The following is a 24,461-nucleotide window of genomic DNA, read 5'->3' as shown; positions in this document are numbered from 1 at the left end:
CATACACACAGGAACACATTCAATGCCAGTAGCTACACACTGCACAATAACATCATCCCAGTCAAGGAACTAAACAAAACACATTTCATCAATAGGAAATAATGCCACCACCTCAGAGAAATAGCAATATACTGTAGATATTATAAATACTTTCATTTAGGGTCTTTCGGGAAAGAACTTTGTTATTTTGGTCCCACGTCCAAGGCACTCATACAGCAAGGCTATTTGTGGAATGACAATGTGACAAAGAAATAAACACAGCAAATAAATTGAACACCAGAGATTTTGTTTTTTCAAACGGTAGAAGTTTTCTAAAGATCCTCAGTAAATAGGTCGTCTTGAGATGAACTCAAGGACAAAGGTGATTGGCACAGAGGAACACATTGGCATACAGTTTGGTGCCCTTGGATTAGTCCAGAATAACAGTTTACAACAGTCACTCAATATTATATCCCCCAGTTAATACTTTTGAATGTCCCGCTATTTTGAAACATCTGAGAACACTTTTCATTGGGCCCGTATGTATTACCATGCAATTGTCAGAAACGATAAAAAGATCATGTGTGTAATTAAAAATCCAATAAAGGAATAGAGAATGGCACTTAATGCATACAATAACAATCCCAACTGGCAGCATACAGCCTCTACCATTCGTCTTCTCTGTGAATTTAAGGAATCATTGCATAGATATCATTAAACCACTGATGTGCCATGAGGTGAGAGAGGGTGGGTAAACTCCACATATGCATGTGGTACGATACGTACTGAAATTCAGAAGAAAAATGTACACGCATTCCAACTTCTATGGACCCTAGGTAAGTCTTAACCAGAAATACACAATTTTTGTCAGACACATATTGGTGTCCTAATACTGCAGTGACATTAAAACAATGAGCCATCACTACCAATTGCGTGTAAATGGTTTGGTGAACAGTGATACATAAAACACAGGTCACCAACCTTTGAGTCAAAATGCAAGCCAAGATCTACCGCTCAGATGAAAACAAAACAGAAATAAGCCTATGCAACAACCAATTAAACACAGTTCTGTAGCAATGAAGTTTGTGCAGTAGGCTATTGGCCCAAAACATTATCACTGCATATTGCCTACCCTTGAATTGCCCAGCCAATGTTATTCTTCTCAGACCATTTTTAAAATTATATTTCAACATTGTATGTATATGATCACACTGGTAATATATCATTTGTTGTATTACTTGAGGCACAGCTGAGTGAGCATTATATATTTGTTTTATTACTGGACTGATGGTTAGTCTGAGGGGAGGAAGGGAGCAGCGTACCCTCTCTTCGCTGAGAAAAAGGGCCAGTCTTAATCCATCTGATGGGAAATTTAAGTCGCACTGCATTATTTCTGCCTCAAGCACCAATTCATGTTAACCAGAGAAAGTGAAATATTCCTCTATATTAAAAAAGGACAAGCAGAAAATAACGCAAGCTTATCGAAAACAGGCATTTTTATGTCTTATAAAACGGTTGAACAAAGTGTTGACAGCAGTGGAGGCTGGTGGAAGGAGCTATGGGAGTATGGGCTCATTGTAATGGCTGGAATGGAACAGAGTCAAACATTTGTTTTCCATGTGTTTGATACCATTCCATTTATTCCATTACAATGAGCCCATACGCATTCAAACAGCAGCTCTTTGCTGTATTCGTTGAGTCCCTTTAGTCGTGGTTTTAAACGTTTTTAAATCTCAACATGATCAACTTTGCTGTGGGTTCGAGGCTTCTTTTTGCAGGCTGTGGTGCGAGGAAACTGCAGACACGGTGATCTGAGCTATACGATTGGCCAGCGGTAGGCCTATAGCTGCACTTGATTTGCTCTCTGGGCCGGCCGAATAAGTGGGAGTTCTACCTTCAGACACATGAAATGGTTAAAAATGTGAACACTTTACCTTCCAAGTGCACCTACTGTCAAAAGTGCTAGAGGGAGAGAAAAAAAAGAATGAAAAGAAAAGGGGAATCCAAGGCCTTATCGTTGTTTGTGTGTTTTTTATTTTTTACAGTGTTTGGTGATCGACTAGAATGGCTTGGAGATCAGCCAGTCAATCGTGATCGATCGGTTGGTGACCACTACATTGAAAGAACCAAAACAGGAAATACTGTGCAAAAGGCATGACTGTTAAAAAATCTATAATATAACGATGATAGTTGGAGTCTTAAGGTCTGATGTATAGAACTATATTAGGGTAATTCTTTCATGTTTATAGCTTGAAAGTGGGCAGAACATTCAATCTCTTCCTATTAGTGTCTCCTCTAGGCTTCTCATTCTCCATCCCTTCTCCCGCCGCCTCGTCTTCTGTTCCTCTTTACCGCACCTCCGTTGTCTTGGCATCTCCTTCCCCGGTCTCGGGTTTGCTTGGCCCCGCCCCTTCCAGTTTTCTGAGTCCCGATAGGCGGCTTGGCTCAGGTGAAACATCCACATGGGCCCTCTGATGCATGAGGCCTTTCCGTCTATAACTCCGCCTCCGTTGCCCTGGAGACCTCCGGTGACTGTTGGCAATCTACGCCAGCGAATCACAAAGGGTAAGAAAAACTGTTGCTCTTTCAACTCTACCCTTTCACTCCTTCCCCGTCTTTTACCTCTCTTACCTGTTCATTCCTTAGGTCCTCGTCTTCCAGTTCGTTGATGGACTGCATGAGAGAGAAGAGGTTCATCCTGCCACTGCGACTGGGGCTGTGAGAAGCCACCTAGAGAGGATGGCAGGGAGGGCATTAGAGATGGATAAACAGGTTGGTTTTGACATTGATTCTGTGTAATATAAATGTTAGAGAAGGTATTGTCATGTCACTACACTTGTGAGAGAGGTCGCCCACCTGTACAGTGATGAAGGGATTGGGTACAGACGGTTCCGTGGATGGAGCAGCCGGTTCTGTGGGTGGAGCTTCTGGGTTAGTCTCAGACTTGTGGGCAGGCTCTTCAAGTACCTGGTCAAGAGAGGGACAGAGATTTATGATTGCTTCAAATAATTAAAAATATAATAAAATTGCCACAAAATAAAATTCATCTGGATCTTGACAATATCATCCTAAACCATAAATATTTCCTAACCTTCATCTCTATATCTGCCTCATCAACTTCATCTGGACTCTCTAACTCTTCTTCCTCCTCCTCCTCCTCGCTCTCCTCCTCCTCTTCCTCCTCCTCATTGTTGTGTGAAGCAGCAGACTGTGCTCTCTCAATCTTTCGCTGCTCCTTCTCTGCCCGTGACTTCCACCTCCAGAGAGCGCTGTGGCGCTGCTGACTGGAATGGAGGGTACAGTAAACATACAGGCTATGTTAGGTTACACACACACACACACACACACACACGTTAATTAACCTGGCGTTGAGGATGCCGCTGTAGGTGTGGAGCTGTTTCATGAAGCCGTCGTTGGGCTGGACGATGGGCCTGCGCTCCCTGACGTAGGACAGAGCCACCTCCAGGGGCCAGCGCTGCTGCTTCATGGCGTAGGCCACCACCGTGGAACCAGAGCGAGACACGCCCATCTTACAATGCACTAGCACCGCCTGGCCACTCTGTCTATAGGGGGGCAGAATGGGGATGTGTCATCATTGTGTGACTAAAATGAACAGTGCCATAGTTGAGACTTTCACTTGCTTATTCAGGGAGGCACAATGTTCTAGATTTGACTGATCAACTTAAAATCCATATCATTACAGTGCAATGCAGGGAGAAGGTCTAAGAGTGAGAGCAGGGTGGGACTACCTGGCTGTGTTGATGAAGGAGTATGTGTCTTTCCAGTGTGACAGCAGGTCTGTAGCCTCCACGTCGTACACTCTGATATTCATGTAGCTGAAGGATTCTGGGAAGAAGTTGTCAATCTCCCGCGTCACATTCAGGATGTAGCCCACACTGCAATGTCATTGGCAGACACTTAGTTACCCAGCAACAACAACACATTGGCTTGCACACCTTATACAAGTCAATAGCAAGTGTACACACACACACACACACAGTAAATTAAAGGTTTACTTGTTTTTCTGCAGCTCCTCAAAGTTGGCAGCATTCCACTCAGAGCCCTAAAAGACAGACACACAGAGCCTAATTCACCAGCCTGGAGAGGAGAGGGTCAGAGCTTTCTATTTACCAGCTGTAAACACTAGGCTCGAGTCATGTGACCAACTCTTAGAGCACACTTCCTGTGATGATCATCCCTGAGGAGATTTCGCAACTTAAATCCCCTAGAGTCCATTGATGCACTGGTGCGTCAATCTAAGTAACATCATTTTAAAAATCCGTCAGTTTAAACTAGAGATATGTTGTTTTATTTTTACATGGGCTGCGTCTCAATCCACTGCATCCGCCCCATGTCGCCCTTCCGCATCTGTGGTGGAAAGTGGCAGAGCTACAACGCTGTTTATCAGACCAGGAGAAATCGTGGAAAATCGGTCTTCTCACAAAAACATCTCCAGCATTTCGAACGGTTTGGCCTACAATATGACCGCTCTACGACCCCCACAAGTGTCACGAGACTCGTCTAAAGCAACCCATCGAAATGAATGGAGGTACAGTACTTTTTTACCGCTCCTCATGATCAAGGTTATGGATTTGGGATCGGGTAAGCTGATCAGATCTGTGGTTAGGGGCTACTGCCGTGTGGCATAGGTCAAAGGTGACATTATTAAAGGGTCAGATGGGACTCACCAGGAATAAGTAGTCAAATATTTTGGAGGGCTTGTCCATCTGCGCCATGGTGACCATCATCTCGTTGTCGATGTATTCCTTGTAGTTCTTCATGTCCATGCCTATCCTGGTCTCCAGGGAACTGCGGACCTGGAGAAAGGAGGAGGATGGCCAACCGAACAACAGCACGACGCCATGTTTGCTCCCAATGAGCATTCAATCCATCCATGAGGTTAAACTAAACTATTGAGCTCTGGTTCTGACTCGACCGGTATAGATGGCTTGTGTTAGAGATAAGGTGTCATAGATACGGACACAAACTCTACAAGTCATTTAGGCCATAGACTCCCTGTATATTACCAGATGGATTGTGATCAATTCTATCAAGTGATCTACTTCGGGTTGCATTTCAGCCACTTGTGGCAACTATTCCATTTGCCTGTGACCTTGACAAGTATCGGGCTTATTTCTTGAGGTGTATTATATTCCGTCTCCCTCCGTGGTACCTGTTTGGAGGTGATATTCTCTAGGTCTTCTGTTCTCATGATGTCTCGGAGCTCCTCTTTGATCTGCCTCTCCACAGACACCCTCTCTGTCGAGCTGCATACAGACAAGACAGAGTATGACTACCTGCATCCTCTTTCCACATCGAGCTGACACACACACACACACCTCTGCCCGGCACTGTCCCTCCTGACTGACTCCAGGCCCGTCATGGCTCCCCACTCGTTGAGACAGAGGCGGTCAGACTCCACATGACCGTAGTAGTATTGGGCCCAGTCCAGCCCACAGCCTGGGATCACTGAGCCCTTCACTGCCCGCTCGCAGCAGCCATGCAGCGCCTGCAGCACTGACCTGGGGACAGCGGAAACACACACATCAGGGTCTACACAGCGGAAGGAGGCAAAAGACAAGGCCATTATGGATGAAAGCGTAGAGGTTTTAGGTCATCCTATTGCAGTACTGAAAGGGAGTATCGTGTGTGTGTGTGTTTACTGTATTTGTCAGACAATATTCAACCGACCACAGTCTGTATGGAAACAGGATGGAATAAAACCTACCACATAGTCTGTATGGAAACAGGATTGAATAAAACCCTACCACATAGTCTGTATGGAAACAGGCTTGAAGATTCTCGTCTTTTCTGCCGATGTGACGCTGAAACCACTGAGAAGGTGAAAGAAGGGAAAAAAAGGGAGGGAGATTGAGAGAGAAAGAAGGAGTGCAAGACAGATGGTGTGTGTGTGTGTGAGAGAGGATCATTGCAGTGTGAAGGTATGATCCTGCTAATGGCAGACACCCAGTCAGTGGGTGTGAGAGAGTCATGGTGTGACAGAGACATCACAGAGACAGCATGTGAGCCCTATTACCTCTACAACAGAACAAGACAGGGCTACAACATCAACTTAATGTGGTTTCTTATTCCTGGGTAAGATTGGAGTAATCTGATCCTAGATCTGTGGTAAACAGAATCTTCTCCCTTGAGCAGACACTGCTGCACACCCAGGTCAACGAAGTAACACATTCCCACCACACACCAGAACAGCCAAAAGCTGTTATTTTCATATGACCAAAAAGAGCTTCTGGACATGAATACAATGATTACTAACCTCAACTTGGATGAGGAGTTCTATTTCAACGAATCAGAGGCGAAGGACATAATGCTCATCCCAGACTAGGCCCTGGTCACTGCGAGGAAGCGGAGCTACAGAGGTCGCTGTGCAGGATATCTTAACAAAACTGTGACGGCGACTGGATAAGTCACCATTAGCCTCTGTTCTATTGGCGAACATCAACGTGATCTCTAGAACTGTAATAGCCGGTGTTTCACTGAGTCGCCACTGAACAAGGACATGGAAAATATAAATCTATTTGGTTTTCTATACATCAGTAGGACAGAACAGCTGTGTCTGGTAATCTGAGGGGAGTGGGAGTTTGTCTCTTGGTCAACAGCAGTTGATGGGTAGGTGATTTCTAATATTAAGGAAGGTTTTACTTGGCGGAGTTAGATTACCTCATGACGCGCTGTAGACCACAATATTTACCAAAAGAGTTGTCATCAATATTTTTCGGAGCTGTCCATTTACCACCACAAACTGATGCTGGCACGAAGACCTCACTCAACGAGCTATATTTGGCCATATGCAAAGAAGAAAATGCTCAACCAGATGCAGCACTCCTAGTGGCCAGGGATTTTACTGCAAATCCATTTTTACCTACACTACCGTTCAAAAGTTCGGGGTCACTTAGAAATGTCCTTGTTTTTGAAAGAAAATCACATTTTTTGTCAATTAAAATAACATCAAATTGATCAGAAATACAGCGTAGATGTTAATGTTGTAAATGACTATTGTAGCTGGAAACGGCACATTTTTTAATGGAATATCTACATAGGTGTAAAGAGGCCATTGTCAGCAACCATCACTCCTGTGTTCCGACTCCGGGATGCTGGCCTTCTAGGCAGAGTTGCAAAGAAAAAGCCATATATAAGACTGGCCAATAAAAAGAAAAGATTAAGATGGGCAAAAGAACACAGACACTGGACAGAGGAACTCTGCCTAGAAGGCCAGCATCCCGTAGTCATGTCTTCCCTGTTGACGTTGAGACTGGTGTTTTGCGTGTACTATTTAATGAAGCTGCCAGTTGAGGACTTGTGAGGCGTTTGTTTCTCAAACTAGACACTAATGTACTTGTCCTCTTGCTCAGTTGTGCACCGGGGCCTCCCACTCCTCTTTTTATTCTGGTTAGAGACAGTTTGTGCTGTTCTGTGAAGGGAGTAGTGCACAGAGTTGAACAGATCTTCAGTTTCTCTGCAATCTCTCGCATGGAATAGCCTTCATTTCTCAGAACAAGAATAGACTGACGAGTTTCAGAAGAAAGTACTTTGTTTCTGGCCATTTTGAGCCTGTAATTGAACCCACAAATGCTGATGCTCCAGATACTCAACTAGTCTAAAGGAATCCAGTTTTATTGCTTATTTAAATCAGCACAACAGTTTTCAGCTGTCCTAACAAATGCAAAATGGTTTTCTAATGATCAATTAGCCTTTTAAAATTGTAAACTTGGATTAGCTAACACAACATGCCATTGGAACACAGGAGTGATAGTTCCTGATAATGGGTTTCTGTACACCTATGTAGATATTCCATTAAAAAAAATGTAAAAAATCTGTCGTTTCAAACTACAATTATATTTCAAAAACAAGGACATGCCTAAGTAACCCCAAACTTTTGAACGGTAGTGTAATTTCTACCAGCATGTCTCGTGTGCAACGAGAGGCTCTAGATCACCTCTACTCTACACACAGAGACTCATACAAAGCTCTCCCTCGCCCTCCATTTGGCAAATCTGACCATAACTCCATCCTCTTAATTCCTGTTTACAAGCAAAAACTCAGAACAGGAAGTACCAGTGACGCGCTCAATACGGAAATGGTCAGATGAATCAGGACTGTTTTGCTAGCACAGACTGGAATATTTTCCGGGTTTCATCCGATGGCATTGAGGAGTTTACCACATCAGTCACCAGCTTCATTAATAAATGTGTCGATGAAGTAGTCCCCACAGTGACCGTACATACATATCCCAACCAGAAGCCATGGATTACAGGCAACATCCGCACTGAGCTTAAAGGCTAGAGCTGCCACTTTTAAGGAGTGGAACATATCCGGACGTTTATATAAACAAAATCCGGCTACGCCCTCTGACAAACCATAAAACAGACACGTACTCCGAGTATGCGCTGACCAGCTAGCAAGTGTCTTCACTGACATTTTCAACTTCTCCCTGACCCCGTCTGTAATACCCACATTTCAAGCAGAACACCATAATCCCTGTGGCCAAGAACACTAAGGTGAGTTGTCTAAATGACTATCGCCACGTAGTACTCACATCTGTAGCCATGAAAATGCTTTGAAAGGCTGGTCATGGCTCACATCAACACCATCATCCCAGACCCACTCCAATTCGCATACCGCCCCAACAGATCCACAGATGATGCAATCTCTATTGCATTCCACCCTGCCCTTTCCCACCTGGACAAAAGGAACAGCTACGTGAGAATGCTGTTCATTGACTACAACTCAGTGCTCAACACCATAGTGCCATCCAAGCTCATCTCGTGTTGAGGGCCAGCGTGGCGGATGTGTTGTTGCCTACCCCCACACGACTCCAACACCATCATTAAGTTTGCCGATGATACGACGGTGGTAGGCCTGATCACCGACTACAATGAGACGGCCTACAGGGAGGTCAGAGACCTGGCAATGTGGTGCCAGGACAAGAACTTCCCCCTCAACGTCAGCAAGACAAAGGAGCCGATCGTAGACTACAGAAAACGGAGGGCCAAGCACGCCCCCATTCACTTTGACGGGGCTGTAGTGAAGATGGTCGAGAGCTTCAAGTTTGGTATTTTATTAGGATCCCCATTAGCTGGGTCCACACAAAACATGAAATAATACAGAACATTAATAGACAACAGCAGCTCAAGGACAGAACTACATTCATGTTTTTTAAGGCACTCACATCCTACATATCAATACATACAAACTATCTAGGTCAAATAGGGGAGAAGCGCTGTGCCGTGAGGTGTTGCTTTATCTGTTTTTTGAAATCAGGTTTGCTGTTTATTTGAGCAATATGAGATTGGAACGGACTTCCATGCAATAATGGCTCTATAATACTGTACGCTTTCTTGAATTTGGAGACGTAAAAGACCCCTGGTGGCATGTCTGATGTGGTAAGTGTGTGTGTCAGAGCTGTGTGTAAGTTGACTATGCAAACAATTTGTTTCTTATAAAAAGAAGTGATGCAGTCAGTCTCTCCTAAACTATTATCAAAGAGAGACTGGCATGCATAGTATTTATATCAGCCCTCTTATAACAATGAAGAGCAAGATGTGCCACTCTGTTATGGGCCAGCGGCAGCTTAACTAGTTCTTTCCTTGCAGCATTGGACCACACGATTGGACAATAACAAAAATTTGACAAAACTAGAGCCAGCTTTTGGGAGAGTGGTGTCAAAAAAGCAGAGAATCTCTTTATTACGGCCAGACCTCTCCTCATCTTTACAACAATTAAATCTATACATTTTGACCATGACAGTTTACAATCTAAGATAACGCCAAGTAATTTAGTTTCCCAAACTTGTTCAACAGCCACACCATTCATTACCAGATTCAGCCGGGGTCTAGAACTTGATTTGTACCAAATGCAATGCTTCTAGCTTTAGAAATGTTTAGGAACAGTTTATTACTGGCCACCCATTACAAAACAGACTGCAAATCTTTGTTAAATGTTTCAGTGACTTCATTAGCTGTGGTTGCTGCATATATGCATATATGGTTGAATCATCAGCATACATGGACACACATACTTTGTTTAATGCCAGTGGCAGGTCATTGGTAAAAATAGAAAAGAGTAGAGGGCCTAGAGAGCTGCCCTGCAGTACACCATACTTTACATGTTTGACATTAGAGAAGCTTCCATTAAGGAAAATCATTTGAGTTATATTAGATAGATCGCTCTGAATCCACATTATGGCAGAGGTTGAAAAGCCATAACACAAATTTTTTAACCAACAGGTTATGGTCAATAATGTCAAAGGCTGCACTGAAATCTAACAGTACAGCTCCCACAATCTTCTTATTATCAATTTATTTCAACCAATCATCAGTCATTTGTGAGTGCCCTTCTACAGTGCCTTGCGAAAGTATTCGGCCCCCTTGAACTTTGCGACCTTTTGCCACATTTCAGGCTTCAAACATAAAGATATAAAACTGTATTTTTTTGTGAAGAATCAACAACAAGTGGGACACAATCATGAAGTGGAACGACATTTATTGGATATTTCAAACTTTTTTAACAAATCAAAAACTGAAAAATTGGGCGTGCAAAATTATTCAGCCCCTTTACTTTCAGTGCAGCAAACTCTCTCTCCAGAAGTTCAGTGAGGATCTCTGAATGATCCAATGTTGACCTAAATGACTAATGATGATAAATACAATCCACCTGTGTGTAATCAAGTCTCCGTATAAATGCACCTGCACTGTGATGGTCTCAGAGGTCCGTTAAAAGTGCAGAGGGCATCATGAAGAACAAGGAACACACCAGGCAGGTCCGAGATACTGTTGTAGTTTAAAGCGGGATTTGGATACAAAAAGATTTCCCAAGCTTTAAACATCCCAAGGAGCACTGTGCAAGCGATAATATTGAAATGGAAGGAGTATCAGACCACTGCAAATCTAAAAAGACCTGGCCGTCCCTCTAAACTTTCAGCTCATACAAGGAGAAGACTGATCAGAGATGCAGCCAAGAGGCCCATGATCACTCTGGATGAACTGCAGAGATCTACAGCTGAGGTGGGAGACTCTGTCCATAGGACAACAATCAGTCGTATATTGCACAAATCTGGCCTTTATGGAAGAGTGGCAAGAAGAAAGCCATTTCTTAAAGATATCCATAAAAAGTGTTGTTTAAAGTTTGCCACAAGCCACCTGGGAGACACACCAAACATGTGGAAGAAGGTGCTCTGGTCAGATGAAACCAAAATTGAACTTTTTGGCAACAATGCAAAACGTTATGTTTGGCGTAAAAGCAACACAGTTGAACACACCATCCCCACTGTCAAACATGGTGGTGGCAGCATCATGGTTTGGGCCTGCATTTCTTCAGCAGGGACAGGGAAGATGGTTAAAATTGATGGGAAGATGGATGGAGCCAAATACAGGACCATTCTGGAAAAGACCTGAGACTGGGACGGAGATTTGTCTTCCAACAAGACAATGATCCAAAACATAAAGCAAAATCTACAATGGAATGGTTCAAAAATAAACATATCCAGGTGTTAGAATGGCCAAGTCAAAGTCCAGACCTGAATCCAATCGAGAATCTGTGGAAAGAACTGAAAACTGCTGTTCACAAATGCTCTCCATCCAACCTCACTGAGCTCGAGCTGTTTTGCAAGGAGGAATGGGAAAACATTTCAGTCTCTCGATGTGCAAAACTGATAGAGACATACCCCAAGCGACTTACAGCTGTAATCGCAGCAAAAGGTGGCGCTACAAAGTATTAACTTAAGGGGGCTGAATAATTTTGCACAGCCAATTTTTCAGTTTTTGATTTGTTAAAAAAGTTTGAAATATCCAATAAATGTCGTTCCACTTCATGATTGTGTCCCACTTGTTGTTGATTCTTCACAAAAAAATACAGTTTTATATCTTTATGTTTGAAGCCTGAAATGTGGCAAAAGGTCGCAAAGTTCAAGGGGGCCGAATACTTTCGCAAGGCACTGTATATAAGCATGCTGAAGGTCTTAATTTGTTAACAGAGAAATAGCATTGTATTTGGTCAAACACTATTTTGTCCCAAAAATTCGCTAAAAGCTGGCAGCAAGCTTATAGGTCTGCTGTTAGAACCAGTAAAGGCCGCTTTACCACTCTTGGGTAGCAGAATTACTTTGGCTTCCCTCCAGGCCTGAGGACAAAGACTTTCCTCTAGGCTCAGATTAAAGATATGACAGATAGGAGTGACTATAGAGTCAGCTACCATCCTCAGTAGCTTTCCATCTAAGTAGTCAATGCCAGGAGGTTTGTCACACTAACTTTACAAAATTCAAACGTGCAATGTTTTTCTTTCATCATTTGTTTTTTTTAATGCATGAATAAGATGGTTCACTGTTCGTTGTTGGCATTTCCTGCCTAAGTTTGCCCACTGACAATGAAGTAGTCATTAAAATAATTGGCAACATCAAATGGTTTTGTGATGAATAAGCCATCTGATTGGATGAAAGATGGAGTTGAATGTCCTTCTACCCATAATTTCATTTAAAGTACTCCAATTTTTTATTTTTTTTACATCATTCTTTATATAATTGATCTTAGCTTCATAATACAGTTTATTCTTTTTGTTGGGTTTAGTCACACAATTTCTTAATTTTCAGTAAATCAGTCAGTCAGATGTGCAGTCAGACTTATTAGCCACTCCTTTTGCCCCATCTCTTCAACCATACAGTTTTTCAATTCCTCAATTCATGGAGCCTTAACAGTTCTAACAGCCAGTTTCTTAACCGGTGCATGTTTATCAATAATTGGAAGATGCAATTTCACAAATTCATCAAGTGCAGCGTCTGGATGCTCCTTATCACACCACACCAACATATTTTTTTACATCATCCACATAAGAGTCACAGCTAAATCTTTTGTATGATCTCTTATACACTATTTTAGGCCCAGCTGTTGGAACGGTGGCTTTTCCGGATATAGCCACTATATTGTGATCACTGCATCCAATGGGTACAGACAGTTTTAGAACAAAGTTCTACAGTAATAGTAGAAATGTGATCGATACATGTGGATGATCTTGTTCCTGTAGTGTTTGTAAACGCCCTGGTAGGTTGATTAATAACCTGAACCAGATTACAGGCACTGCTTACAGTGAGAAGCTTCCTCTTGAGCGGACAGCTTGATGAAAACCAGTCAATATTTCAGGTCCCCAAGAAAGTAGACCTCTCTGAGTACATCACATACACTATCAGGCATTTCACACATATTGTTTACATACTGACTGTTCGCACTTGGTGGCCTATAGCAACACCCCAAAAGAAAAGGATTTAGATGTGCCAAGTGAACCTGCAACCACAACACTTCAATAACACTTGACATAAGAGCTTCTCTAAGCATTACAGGGATATGGCTCTGAATATATAAGCAGTTCGGTCTCTATAGATGTTATAGCCTTGTATTGCTACTGCCGTATCATCACATTAATTATCTAAGGGAGTCTTAGAAATGGCTCATATATGAATGTTATCTGATGTTAGCAAATTATTGATTTCATGAACTTTATTTCTAAGGCAACATATATTCATATGGGCTATTTTCAGCCCTTTCCTGGGTAGCTTATCAGAGATAGACATAATACTGAAAAGAGCAAACAAACAAGAATACTACAAATTTAGCAGTCCATTAATCAATTGGTGTGTGTGTGCTGTGGGGTTGAAGCTACGAACCCATAGGCTTGGCTTTCATCCCTTCCAGGCTTCTGGAAGGGAGAGTGGACAATGAGCCTGTCATGGCGGATGTAAGCAAATGTCCCCACGTACCCTGGCAGCTTTCATGTTTGGGATCAGTTCTTTCCTCTTCTGGTGCACAGCTTCAGGATAGTCCTCGTTGAGGAAGATATACGTTCCTCTCAAGTTCTTGGCTCTTTCCGGAACAGCTACCTTGTCCTTGAACCTCACAAACTTGGTGGGTTTTCCAGTCCTGTGGGAGTGCTCCACCTCAATCTTCTGCAATTCCGTCCACAACCATGTTGTTCCACATCGATTGTCCCTCGAGATTTATCTGTCATTGTTATCATGGATTCCCACACAGAACAGATGTCCTCTCTCAATGATACAGATTGCTGTGCTCTTGCCATTCTCCTGTTTGAACTCACTGACCCTGGGAGAATTGCAAACTGTTCTTCAGGTCCTGGACCTCTCTGGTCAGGTTGTCCATTATTTTATTAGTATTTGGACAAAAACACTTGAAGCTATTTTCTTGATGTTGTAACAACTGGTTGTATAACTATTTTTATTAGTTTAAAAAGATCCTTCACCTGTGATAGACACATCACTGTCCTCAATGGTAATCCCGCCGGCTTTGGTCTTTGTCATGGTAGCTGGCAACGTAGGTTACGCAGTTACTCCTCGCATTTCCAGACAGGGATCTCAGTGTCCACATCACTAAGGACCTATCATGGGCCAAACACACCAATACAGTCATGAAGAGAACACGACAACACCTCCTCCCCTCAGGAGGCTGAAAAGATTTGGTATGAGCCCTCAGATCCTCAAAAGTTCTACAGCTGCGCGACTGAGAGCATCTTGACTGGCTGCATCACCGCTTGGTATGGCAACTGCTTGCTTACGGCCCAGTACATCACTGGGGCCGAGCACCCTGCCATCCAAGACCTCTATACCAGGCGGTGTCAAAGGAAGGCCCTAAAAAGGGTTAAAAGACTCCCACCACCCAAGTCACAGTCCATTCACTCTGCTAACGCACGGCAAGCGGTACCGGAGCGCCAAGTCTGGGACCTAAAGGTTCCTGAACATCTGCCCCAAAGTCACAAGACTGCGAACAGTTCATTAAATGGCTACCCGGACTTTCTATTTCTCACCTCCTACCTACATGTACTTCAATCTATCACCTAACCAAACATACAGGTACATATTACCTTAATCAACTACCTCATACCCCAGTACACTAACTCCGTACCGGTACTCCTTGTATATAGCGCCGTTATTGTTATTTTATTTGTTAAATTGTCTTACTTTTTAACGGCATTTTTGGGAAATGGCTCGTAAGTAAGCATTTCACGGTAAAGTCTGCACTTGTTGTATTCAGCGCATGTGACAAGTAAAATGTAATTAGATTTGATTAGGAAGTCCTTATACAGTGAATGCATATGTTTTAAGTGTTGCCCTAAGGGGTGACATAGTGACAGAAACAAAATGAGAATCATCCAAGTACATAAACAGAAAGGGATTACTCATTGGTATTACCATGACTGGCAAGCCACCAAGATGCCAGGCCAACCGTGCTGTGGCACAGGCTCAGCTAGCTACTTCCTAGTTTCCTCATTTGACTCTTGCACTCTTTCAGTTCACCCCTCCAGCTTTCTCTTTCACTCACAACACGTTTTTAAACTCTTACCCATCTCCGTCCAGATACACTTGTGTGTCGCTCCATACCGGCACAACCAGACCGATAGTACACTGACATCTGAAAGAAACAGAGACAGACCATTTTAATACATTTTTCTTAACATTTGGCAACATTTACTAGATGTATTTTCTATAGACGCAAGTCATTCTCTGGACTGGTCTAAGGTAGGGCGGGGCGATATGGCCAAAATATCACATCACAGTATTTTAGAATTGGACTGTATGACGGTATTTTATGTTTTTGAATAATAAAAGTTCTACATTTGCTTAGAGTAGGCTGTAATCCTAGGGTTGCAGCAACACATATATTCTAAGTTATTTCAATGGGTCTTTCTCCATACTGATTGTTTTATACTGTTCAATTCAACAAAAATTATTTTCAACAATTTCTGCATCCATTTGAGATAATTTCCACACTGTCACGTAGGGCTGCAAGATATGGGCAAACAATCTAGCCATTATTTTTAACCAAATATTGCACTTACGATTTAGAGCAAAAACACTTGGGTTAAGTTTCGAATTATGGAAATGTAATGATTATTCTAATTATCTAGTTAGAATAGTATAGTGGGCACTTTGAATACAGTGTTGTTTGATATGACAACGAATGAAAATGCCAGGGGGGAGTTATTGTGACAGGTTAGGAACCAAAGTGTTGATAAGTGTTCACTAGGGGACCCTATAATATTTGGCTACATTGAATGTTCTCTCTTAGCTACTTCATGTAGCTAATATTTTCATGCTTTGCATATTCCTCCTAGATTTAGACGATACGGTTGTACAAACAACATTCTGATTTAGGTCTACACCATCACTGGTATTATCAGGCTCTATAGCTAATTACATTTGCTCTGACTTAGTACATGTATTAGTTAGCTAGCCAGCTAACGAACTAGCGATTAGCGGCAAACCAGATTTAGGCCCAACTTGCTAAGACAAACATGCTGTTTGTAGATGTAAGAAGCGCAAACTAAGTGTAATTATAGAACGCTAATGGATTTATATGAAGGAAAGTGAAAACAGTATCGTTGTCATCAACATTGCTGCATTGACCATGCAGACTGAATACAAGTGTCTCGTGGTCGAGGAACAACAAACGCGCTCCTTTAGTGACAGGAGGCATGGCCAGGTCTGTGTGGAAAGCGGCATGGAGAGAGAGAGAGAGAGAGCGGAGAGAGTTGACTCAAGTAGCGAACTATAAAAATGGACGTTACACACGGCGTATCACATTTAACAAACCAAACATTCAAATACCGTTATAGAAGGTAAAGCAAAAACCTAAACCGGTCCGTGCATCAGTACCGGTATATCGTAAAATACGGAATACTGCCCAGCAAAAGGTCTAAGGTAAAAAAAACAGCAACCGCCATACTCCTCTCTACTGAAACAATGATAACAGCATACACACCTGTCTGTGTCGGGGAAGTCCATCCCCAGTAGAATGCTCTCCTGTTTGTTACTGAAGGTGGAGACTATGATCAGATATCGTACCCTGACTGGACTCACTGACTCCAACCTCACCGCCTGCATGGAGATGGGGAGGGAAGAGAGAAAGGAGGGATAAGGGATGACATGTACAGGTAGGGTTGAGAGAGGGGTAAAGGGCATTTATACACTGAACACAAATAAACAACAATTTCAAAGATGTTACTGAGTTACAGTTCCTATAAGGACATCAGTCTATTGAAATAAATTAATTAGGCCCTAATCTATGGATTTCACATGGCTGGGAATACAGATATGCATCTGTTCATCACAGGTACCTTAAAAAAAAGAGTAGGGGGCCTGGATCAGAAAAGCAGTCAGTATCTGGTGTGACCACCATTTGCCTCATGCAGCGCAACACATCTCCTTCACATAGAGTTGATCAGGCTGTTGATTGTCACCTGTGGATTATTATCCCACTCCTCTTCAATGGCTGTGCGAACTTGCTGGATATTGGCGGGAACTGGAATATGCTGTCGTACACATTGATCATCCCAAACATGCTCAGTGTGTGACACGTCTGGGGCACACAATGGGGCAGTCTGTTCACGACATTGACATCAGCAAACTGCTCGCCCACATGTCTGCCATCTGCCCGGTACAGTTGAAACTGGGATTCATCCGTTAAGAGCACACTTCTCCAGTGTGTTAGTGGCATCGAAGGTGAGCATTTGCCCACTGAAGTCAGTTACGACGCGATGCTGGAGGCAGCTTACGGTAGAGAAATTAACATTCAATTCTGTGGCAACAGCTCTGGTGGACATTGCTGCAGTCAACATGCCAATTGCACACTACCCTCAAAACTTGAGACATCTATGGCATTGTGTTGTGTGACAAAACTGCACATTTAATGGCCTTTTGTTGTCCCCAGCACAGGATGCACCTGTGTAATGCTCATGCCGTTTAATCCACTTCTTGATATGCCACAACTGTCAGGTGGATGGATTATCTCAGCAAAGTAGAAATGCTCACCAACAGGGATGTAAACAAGTTTTTGCACAAAATTAGAGAAATAAGGTTTTTGTGCACATAGAACATTTCTGGAATCTTTTATTTCAGCTCATTGAAAGAAAGATGTATAAAACGCAACATGCGTTGGTCCTTTTTGTTCACAATATATGTGTAGGTGGATGTTACTAGCCCGAGTGCCAGTCTGGTGTGCTATCACGCCAACACCTTGTCATGCCAAACAGGTTTGGTTTGACAATGAGTAATGGAGTTGGCAAGAGCACAAACAGATCTGGGACCACCAGGCTAGGATGTTACATGTTGGAGGTGTACACGGGTGAGTTACCATACTTTATATAATGTAAAAGGCACTTTGAGACCTAGTGAAACACATTACATGAATGTGACCCATTAGTAGAAGCTTTTAACATGACATTGCGGAGTGCTCCAGGCATCACGCCGGGTCTAGTCATGCTATTGTAACAAAGGTGGTTTGGTGAACCACACAACAGTGATAAGTAACCTTGCCTGAGACCTGAAGACTTGCTGATGCCCAGGCATTATCTAAGCACTAACACAGCTTTGTGGTGTGCAGACTACAGATGACCAAATTTAAACCCAGTTCTTCACACACTGCCTGTCCTTTCCATTGTATGCTTATTCTATACATTCTACCTCTGGGCATGTGACTGCTGACAGGTCTCACCAGTTTGATAGTGTCCTCTGGTCTTAGTAGTGACACCATGGCGTGCAGCTGTCTGTGCTGTGTGTCTGAAGCTCCGCCCCCCAGCTTCAGGGGTGAAGGGGAGTGATTGGGCGACGTCTCTTCATGTGGCCCCTCCCCCTCACCCTCTTCCAGGAGAAGGACGGCCCCTTTAACCAGAGCAAAGCTCTCTCTGTTTTGGAGGATGGAAGACTGAATTATTACTTTGAAAGATGTTTGCAATCAAACTTCCATATGACCACATCCAAACTACAGTGCATTCGGAAAGTACTCAGACCCCTTGACTTTTTCCACTTTGTTACGTTACAGCCTTATTCTAAAATGGATCAAATTGTCATTTTTCCTCAGCAATCTACACACAATACCCCATAATGACACAGAAAAACAGGTTTTTAGAATGCTTTTTTTTCTACAAATGTATATTAAAAAAACTGAATTATCAAATGTACATATGTTTTCAGACACTTTACTCTGGCTGGGCCACTCAAGGACATTGAGACTTGTCCCGAAGCCAGTCTTGCGTTGTCTTGGCTGTGTGCTTAGGGTCATTGTCCTGTTGGAAGGTGAACCTTCGCCCCAGTCGGAGGTCCGGAGCGCTCTGGAGCAGGTTTTCATCAAGGATTTGTCTTTACTTTGCGCCGTTCATCTTTCCCTCGATCCTGACTAGTCTCCCAGTCCCTGAAAACGTTGCCACAGCATGATGCTGCCACCTCCATGCTTCACCATAGGGATGGTGCCTGGTTTCCTCCAGACGTGATGCTTGGCATTCAGCCCAAAGAGTTCAATCTTGGTTTTATCAGACCAGAGAATCTTGTTTCTCATAGTCTGAGAGACCTTTAGGTGCCCTTTGGCAAACTCCAAGCGGGCTGTCAATGCCTCTTAGTGATGAGTGGCTTCCGTCTGGCCACTCTAACAAAGGCCCGATTGGTGGAGTGCTGCAGAGAAGGTTGTCCTTCTGGAAGGTTCTCCCATCTCCACAGAGGAACTCTGGGAGCTCTGTCAGAGTGATAATAGGGTTCTTGGTCACCTCCCTGGCCAAGGTCCTTCTCCCCCAATTGCTCAGTTTGGCTGGGTGGCCAGCTCTAGGAAATGTCTTGCTGGTTCCAAACTTCTTCCATTTAAGAATGATGGAGGCCAATGTGTTCTTGGGGACCTCTAATGTTGCAGAAATACTTTGGTACCTTTCCCCAGATCTGTGCCTCGACACAATCCTGTCTCGGAGCTCTACGGACAATTCCTTCGACCTCATGGCTTGGTTCCTGCTCTGACATGCACTGTCAACTGTTAATAGAAACATTTCAAGGATGATCAATGGAAACAGGATGCACCTGAGCTCAGTTTCAAGTCTCATAGCAAAAGGGTCTGAAACATTATTTACATAAGTTATCTGCTTTTTATTTGAATAAATGTGCAAAAATTTCTAAAAACCTGTTTTCGCTTTGTCGTTATGGGTTATTGTGTATTGATCGATGAGATAAAAATGTTTTTTTTAAATCCATTTTAGAATAAGGCTGTAATGTAACAAAATGTGGAAAAAGGGAAGGTCTGAATACTTTCTGAATGCACCGTACATACAAATTAAATTCACAACCCAAAACCCCCCACTAATCTACCTTTTCTGAAGTCTCCCTCTTCTTGGGATGCTTTCATCCTTTAAAAAAATGATATGAAAGATGATTAATTTACTAACAAACTCCTTAGCCCAGTGGCGTAACTACATCGTCACAGGCCCGTGCTAGATCTATCAGTGGACCCCCAACGTAAATCAGAAGAGCAACAAAGTCAACAGACCAGATGAACTGGAAAGACATTCACACGTACAGGTGACCAAAAATAACTAACTGAAAGACATGCACCCCAATAAGCCACGCCTCCAAATCCTTGCTCTAATACCATTGGACAGTATTTGCTTACGTCCCAGCAATCTTTGCACCCCCCCACAAAAAAATACCTTGTAACTATTCAGTACATTTGTCATCAAATGTTTGGGGATAAATATTTTTTTTTTTTAAATATATAAATATATATATATATATATATATATATATATATATATATATATATATATATATATATATATATATATATATATATATATATATATATATATATATATGTGTGTCTAATAGCATGAGTTCTTTCGCATTTTTTCCATGTTAAACAACGCGATTGACTAATGATGTCCGGTGTACAAATTATAGGGCCCCAACATGAAATGACTAGGGGGTCCATGCGAAACTTGATATTGAGAGCTTGACATCTGCCACTGCCTTAGCGCCATTTTTTTTGTGCCATCATGCCAACTCCCTGTCTGTTTGTCTTGCCAAACTTCACTTGACAATGACAGCAATGTATAACGCAGGAGCACAAACAGATCTGGGCCCAGGCTATAAACAATTTACTACAATCTATTAAATATACCATCTTGTGTCACATATTGAAGTCTGCTGATTACAGAGTGACAACCCTCTTCAGATTTAATAAGGGATTTATTTAATCTCTAAAACCAGTTATGTGGCATTGAGAAGTGGGTATTTCAGTGTTCATGTACTGAAAGAATGAGCAGGATCAAGAGTAAAATGTGCATTTACAACGATAGGGAGACAGGGAGAGTAATTCTGCATAGTTGTATGGTTTGTTTAACTTTGGAATCAATGTTTTTTGTTTGTCATACTTTTAAAGTGAAAAGTCGTTGTCATCATCATTCAGTTATAGTGGAATTGCCCAAATGTCAAACATGTCAACAATCCTTCTTCCAAAAGACCATTCTATGGATAAAACTTCATGAAAATCCCCCCAAAAATCATGGTATTTTTTGCCATCACACAATACCTGTTATTCAACTGACATGTCAAGACAGACACAAAAAAAATTGTAGAGGGTAGGCTGGAGAGGAGCATTAAGCGTTTGAAAGGAAGAGATGAGTTAACAGTAGTAGAGATGACAGAGTAGTGGTATGCAGGGGGACGGAGGAAGGCAACGTTATGTCTGCCTGTCAGGGAAGCTGGGAAAACAAAAGTGAGAATGCCAAAACATCAGGCGACACACTCGTAACATACCAGCGAGGCCATGGAAGCAACACAGTTTAAATTAGCCTGTTAAAGTTGCTCTAACTGTTTAAAGAGAAGTGAAAGCACGATAAGAACGGGGGCTATATCATTTGAAACCCTGTTAGTGTGGTGGTGAGGGATACTCTGTGATATATCACACAGCTTATGGCATGTTTGCCCTTTACTTAGTTATGTCATCGCTGCTTGTCAATACAAATCACTGCCTTGGCTACCAGACAGCATCAAATACCCTTTACATTACCAACAATCTACAATGCTGTGATGATGACATCGCAAATGAATACACCAAGCAGGTTATTGGACAGCCTCAGGCAAAGACTGTTGTTCATTAACCAAAGCAAATGGATTCTGGATAATAGCAGGCTTGGCCAGTGTATCGAATCGCACACTGTAAAACAGAGCGTTATATGACGTGAAGTGAAGGCGCTGCCATGGAAAATAAGAGGCCAGTAAAAGCAGCATTGAGATATGTGTGGGGCTCGCGGGAAACTCACCGGAGCGGTGGAGATGGACGGCGAACGATGCAGGGTCAGAAGAGCCATGGCAAGGCACCGCTCGGTCGGTCGGTTTTTCACGCGCACGGATCAAAACAAGAGGCGAGTGAGAAGCAGCGGTTTCCCCTCAAATGTGTGGGCGTGGAGGCTATAGGATGGATGTATTCACACAAATCTGTAACGAAGTTGGAGCTGATGATTAAATACCAGTTTATAAAGACACATTATCCGCAGACACAATGGATAGTGGAGGAGACACAAAATGACATGTAACGTTATAGGCATTGATGGAAGATATGCCATTGTAGTTACATGCAAAGCATTCCTTCACAACGACCACGTATGGTGATGAAATGAATGCGCGCTGCACTGCGGCCGAGCGTACATCTACAAAATAAACAGAATGTTGCTACAATGAAACAATGTGGCTAACTGACTAGACGTTTCTGAAAAATAGCAACATTTGAGAATCTAATGAAGTTCATTCATATGCTTAGATGTCATATGGAAAACATGTAAAGCATCAACTCAGTTTGAGTGGACAATCTGCTGTTGATCGTCTGCAAATCAACAAGCTGTTAGCGCGTACAGTGGATAGGCAACTGATCCATGCTAGCTAACTAAAAACAAGTGTGAAAGAGAAAACGTTAAAGAAAGTTCCTATTTTTACCTGCCTCCGACCAAATGCCTCCGACCAAATGCCTCCTTCTGATGCTTCTCCCTCACATGCAGTGAGCTTGGATATATGTATTTTTTAATCCTTCGCGTTGGCAAAAGTTATGCGGCACTCTGATATCCAAATTAATGGAGAGTTTACTATTTCATAGAACAAGGAAGACATCGGCAAAGAAAAGCAATCTATAAGGAGGGGCGTGTAGGATGGGTTTTCTTAAAGGGGAAATGGCAAGATTTCTATAATGATGAATATGCTATTGATTTCGGTTGTTTTGCTTTTGTGAGTTATCTGCACGAATCCGGCTATTTGAGTTATGTATAGTGCAGGCTACTTTCCACAAACCATATACTTGTTATATAACTACGTAACTGCTGTAGTCCTATAACAAACTGTATTGTCATATTTCCAACTCATTAACTGTTACATGTGCTACTGCACAAACAAACAAGAACACTGATGATGCTTTTATTTATTTCATATTGATCATCTTATTATGAGTATCAATTTATTCATTCATTGGACGTTGGATGCCCAGAAATCAGTAAAGGCAGGGAAATGATGAATAGGTGAAAATCTGGTGATGTGCCTTTGAACAAGGTACTTAACCCCAATTGCTCCAGGGTCGCCATTGATAATGGCAGACCCGGCCGTGATTCCACTATTCGAGGGTGTCTCAAGTGGAGTTGGGCTATGCAAAAAAAACATATTTCTAATTCACACACAGTGGTGGAAAAAGTACCCAATTCTCATACTTAAGTAAAATATAGAAAAGTATCAAAAGTAAATGTGATTTATAAAATGTACTTAAGTATCAAAAGTAAAAGTCTAAATCATTTCAAATTCCTTATATTAAGCAAACCAGACCGCACGATTTTCTTGTTTTTTAAATTTATGGATAGCCAGGGGCATACTCCAAAACTCAGACATAATTTACAAACGAAGCATTTGTGTTTAGTGAGTCTGCCAGATCAGAGACAGGAGAGATGACCAGGGATGTTCTCTTGATAAGTGTGTGAATTGGACCATTTTGCTGTTCTGCTAAGAATTCAAAATGTAACAAGTACTTTTGTGAGTCAGGGAAAATGTATGGAGTAAAAGTACATTATTTTCTTTAGGAATATAGTGAAGTAATAGTAAAAGTTGGCAAAAATAAAAATAGTAAAATACAGATACCAAAAATGACAACTTAAGTACTTTACGCCACTGTTCACATATGCATGTAATACACACTTGTACATGTGAAATAGAACAAATGTAAGTACCCACCCAATTATTATAATTTTTTAGATCAACAACAAGGAATTGTCCTGGAATTATGGGAAAGCAGAAAAACAAACAAAAACATATCAACAGACAGAAATAGCTTTAACCGAAATGAGAGATCACATATGGGATGTACAGCCAAAGAAAGATTTTGTTGTCAAATATGACTCTGTAAATGCCTTCAGAATTCTGGCCAATGTTGACTCCAATGCTTCCCACAGTTGTGCCAAGTTGGCTAGATTTCCTTTGGGTGGTGGACCATTCTTGATACACATGGGAAACTGTAGAGCGTGAAAAACCCAGCAGCTCCTGACACAAACTTGTGCGCCTGGCACCTACTACCCATACCCAGTTTTATCTCAATCTCTTCATTCAAAGACTCAATCATGGACACCCTTACTGACAGTTGTGGCTGCTTTGTGTGATGTATTATTGTCTCTATCTTCTTGCC

At 42.3% G+C, this 24,461-nt stretch overlaps 1 protein-coding gene across 3 annotated transcripts; it reads right to left on the bottom strand.

The window, feature by feature from the left end:
- Positions 1-1,608: 1,608 nt before the first annotated feature.
- Positions 1,609-22,937, bottom strand: LOC110488716 (protein phosphatase Slingshot homolog). Of its 3 annotated transcripts, none has more exons than XM_036942861.1 (17): positions 22,742-22,937; positions 22,072-22,246; positions 20,120-20,157; positions 18,489-18,678; positions 16,758-16,873; positions 15,339-15,407; positions 5,748-5,813; positions 5,319-5,501; positions 5,153-5,246; positions 4,668-4,796; positions 3,996-4,042; positions 3,729-3,875; positions 3,342-3,542; positions 3,071-3,263; positions 2,836-2,946; positions 2,602-2,709; positions 1,609-2,522 (listed from the first exon to the last, which is right to left on the bottom strand). In XM_036942861.1, the coding sequence occupies exons 2-17, from the start codon at positions 22,117-22,119 to the stop codon at positions 2,328-2,330; spliced, it is 1,935 nt and encodes a 644-aa protein (XP_036798756.1). In that variant the 5' UTR covers positions 22,120-22,246; positions 22,742-22,937; the 3' UTR covers positions 1,609-2,327. The 3 variants fall into 3 exon arrangements, with proteins under 3 accessions (XP_036798756.1, XP_021416711.2, XP_036798757.1); XM_021561036.2 differs by having other exon boundaries at positions 2,611-2,709; positions 22,742-22,935; XM_036942862.1 differs by lacking the exon at positions 20,120-20,157.
- Positions 22,938-24,461: the final 1,524 nt, after the last annotated feature.

The sequence above is a fragment of the Oncorhynchus mykiss genome, chromosome 14 (genome assembly GCF_013265735.2).
Source record: "Oncorhynchus mykiss isolate Arlee chromosome 14, USDA_OmykA_1.1, whole genome shotgun sequence".
NCBI classification, from domain to species: domain Eukaryota; kingdom Metazoa; phylum Chordata; class Actinopteri; order Salmoniformes; family Salmonidae; genus Oncorhynchus; species Oncorhynchus mykiss.
This window is presented reverse-complemented; position numbering and strand designations above follow the sequence as displayed.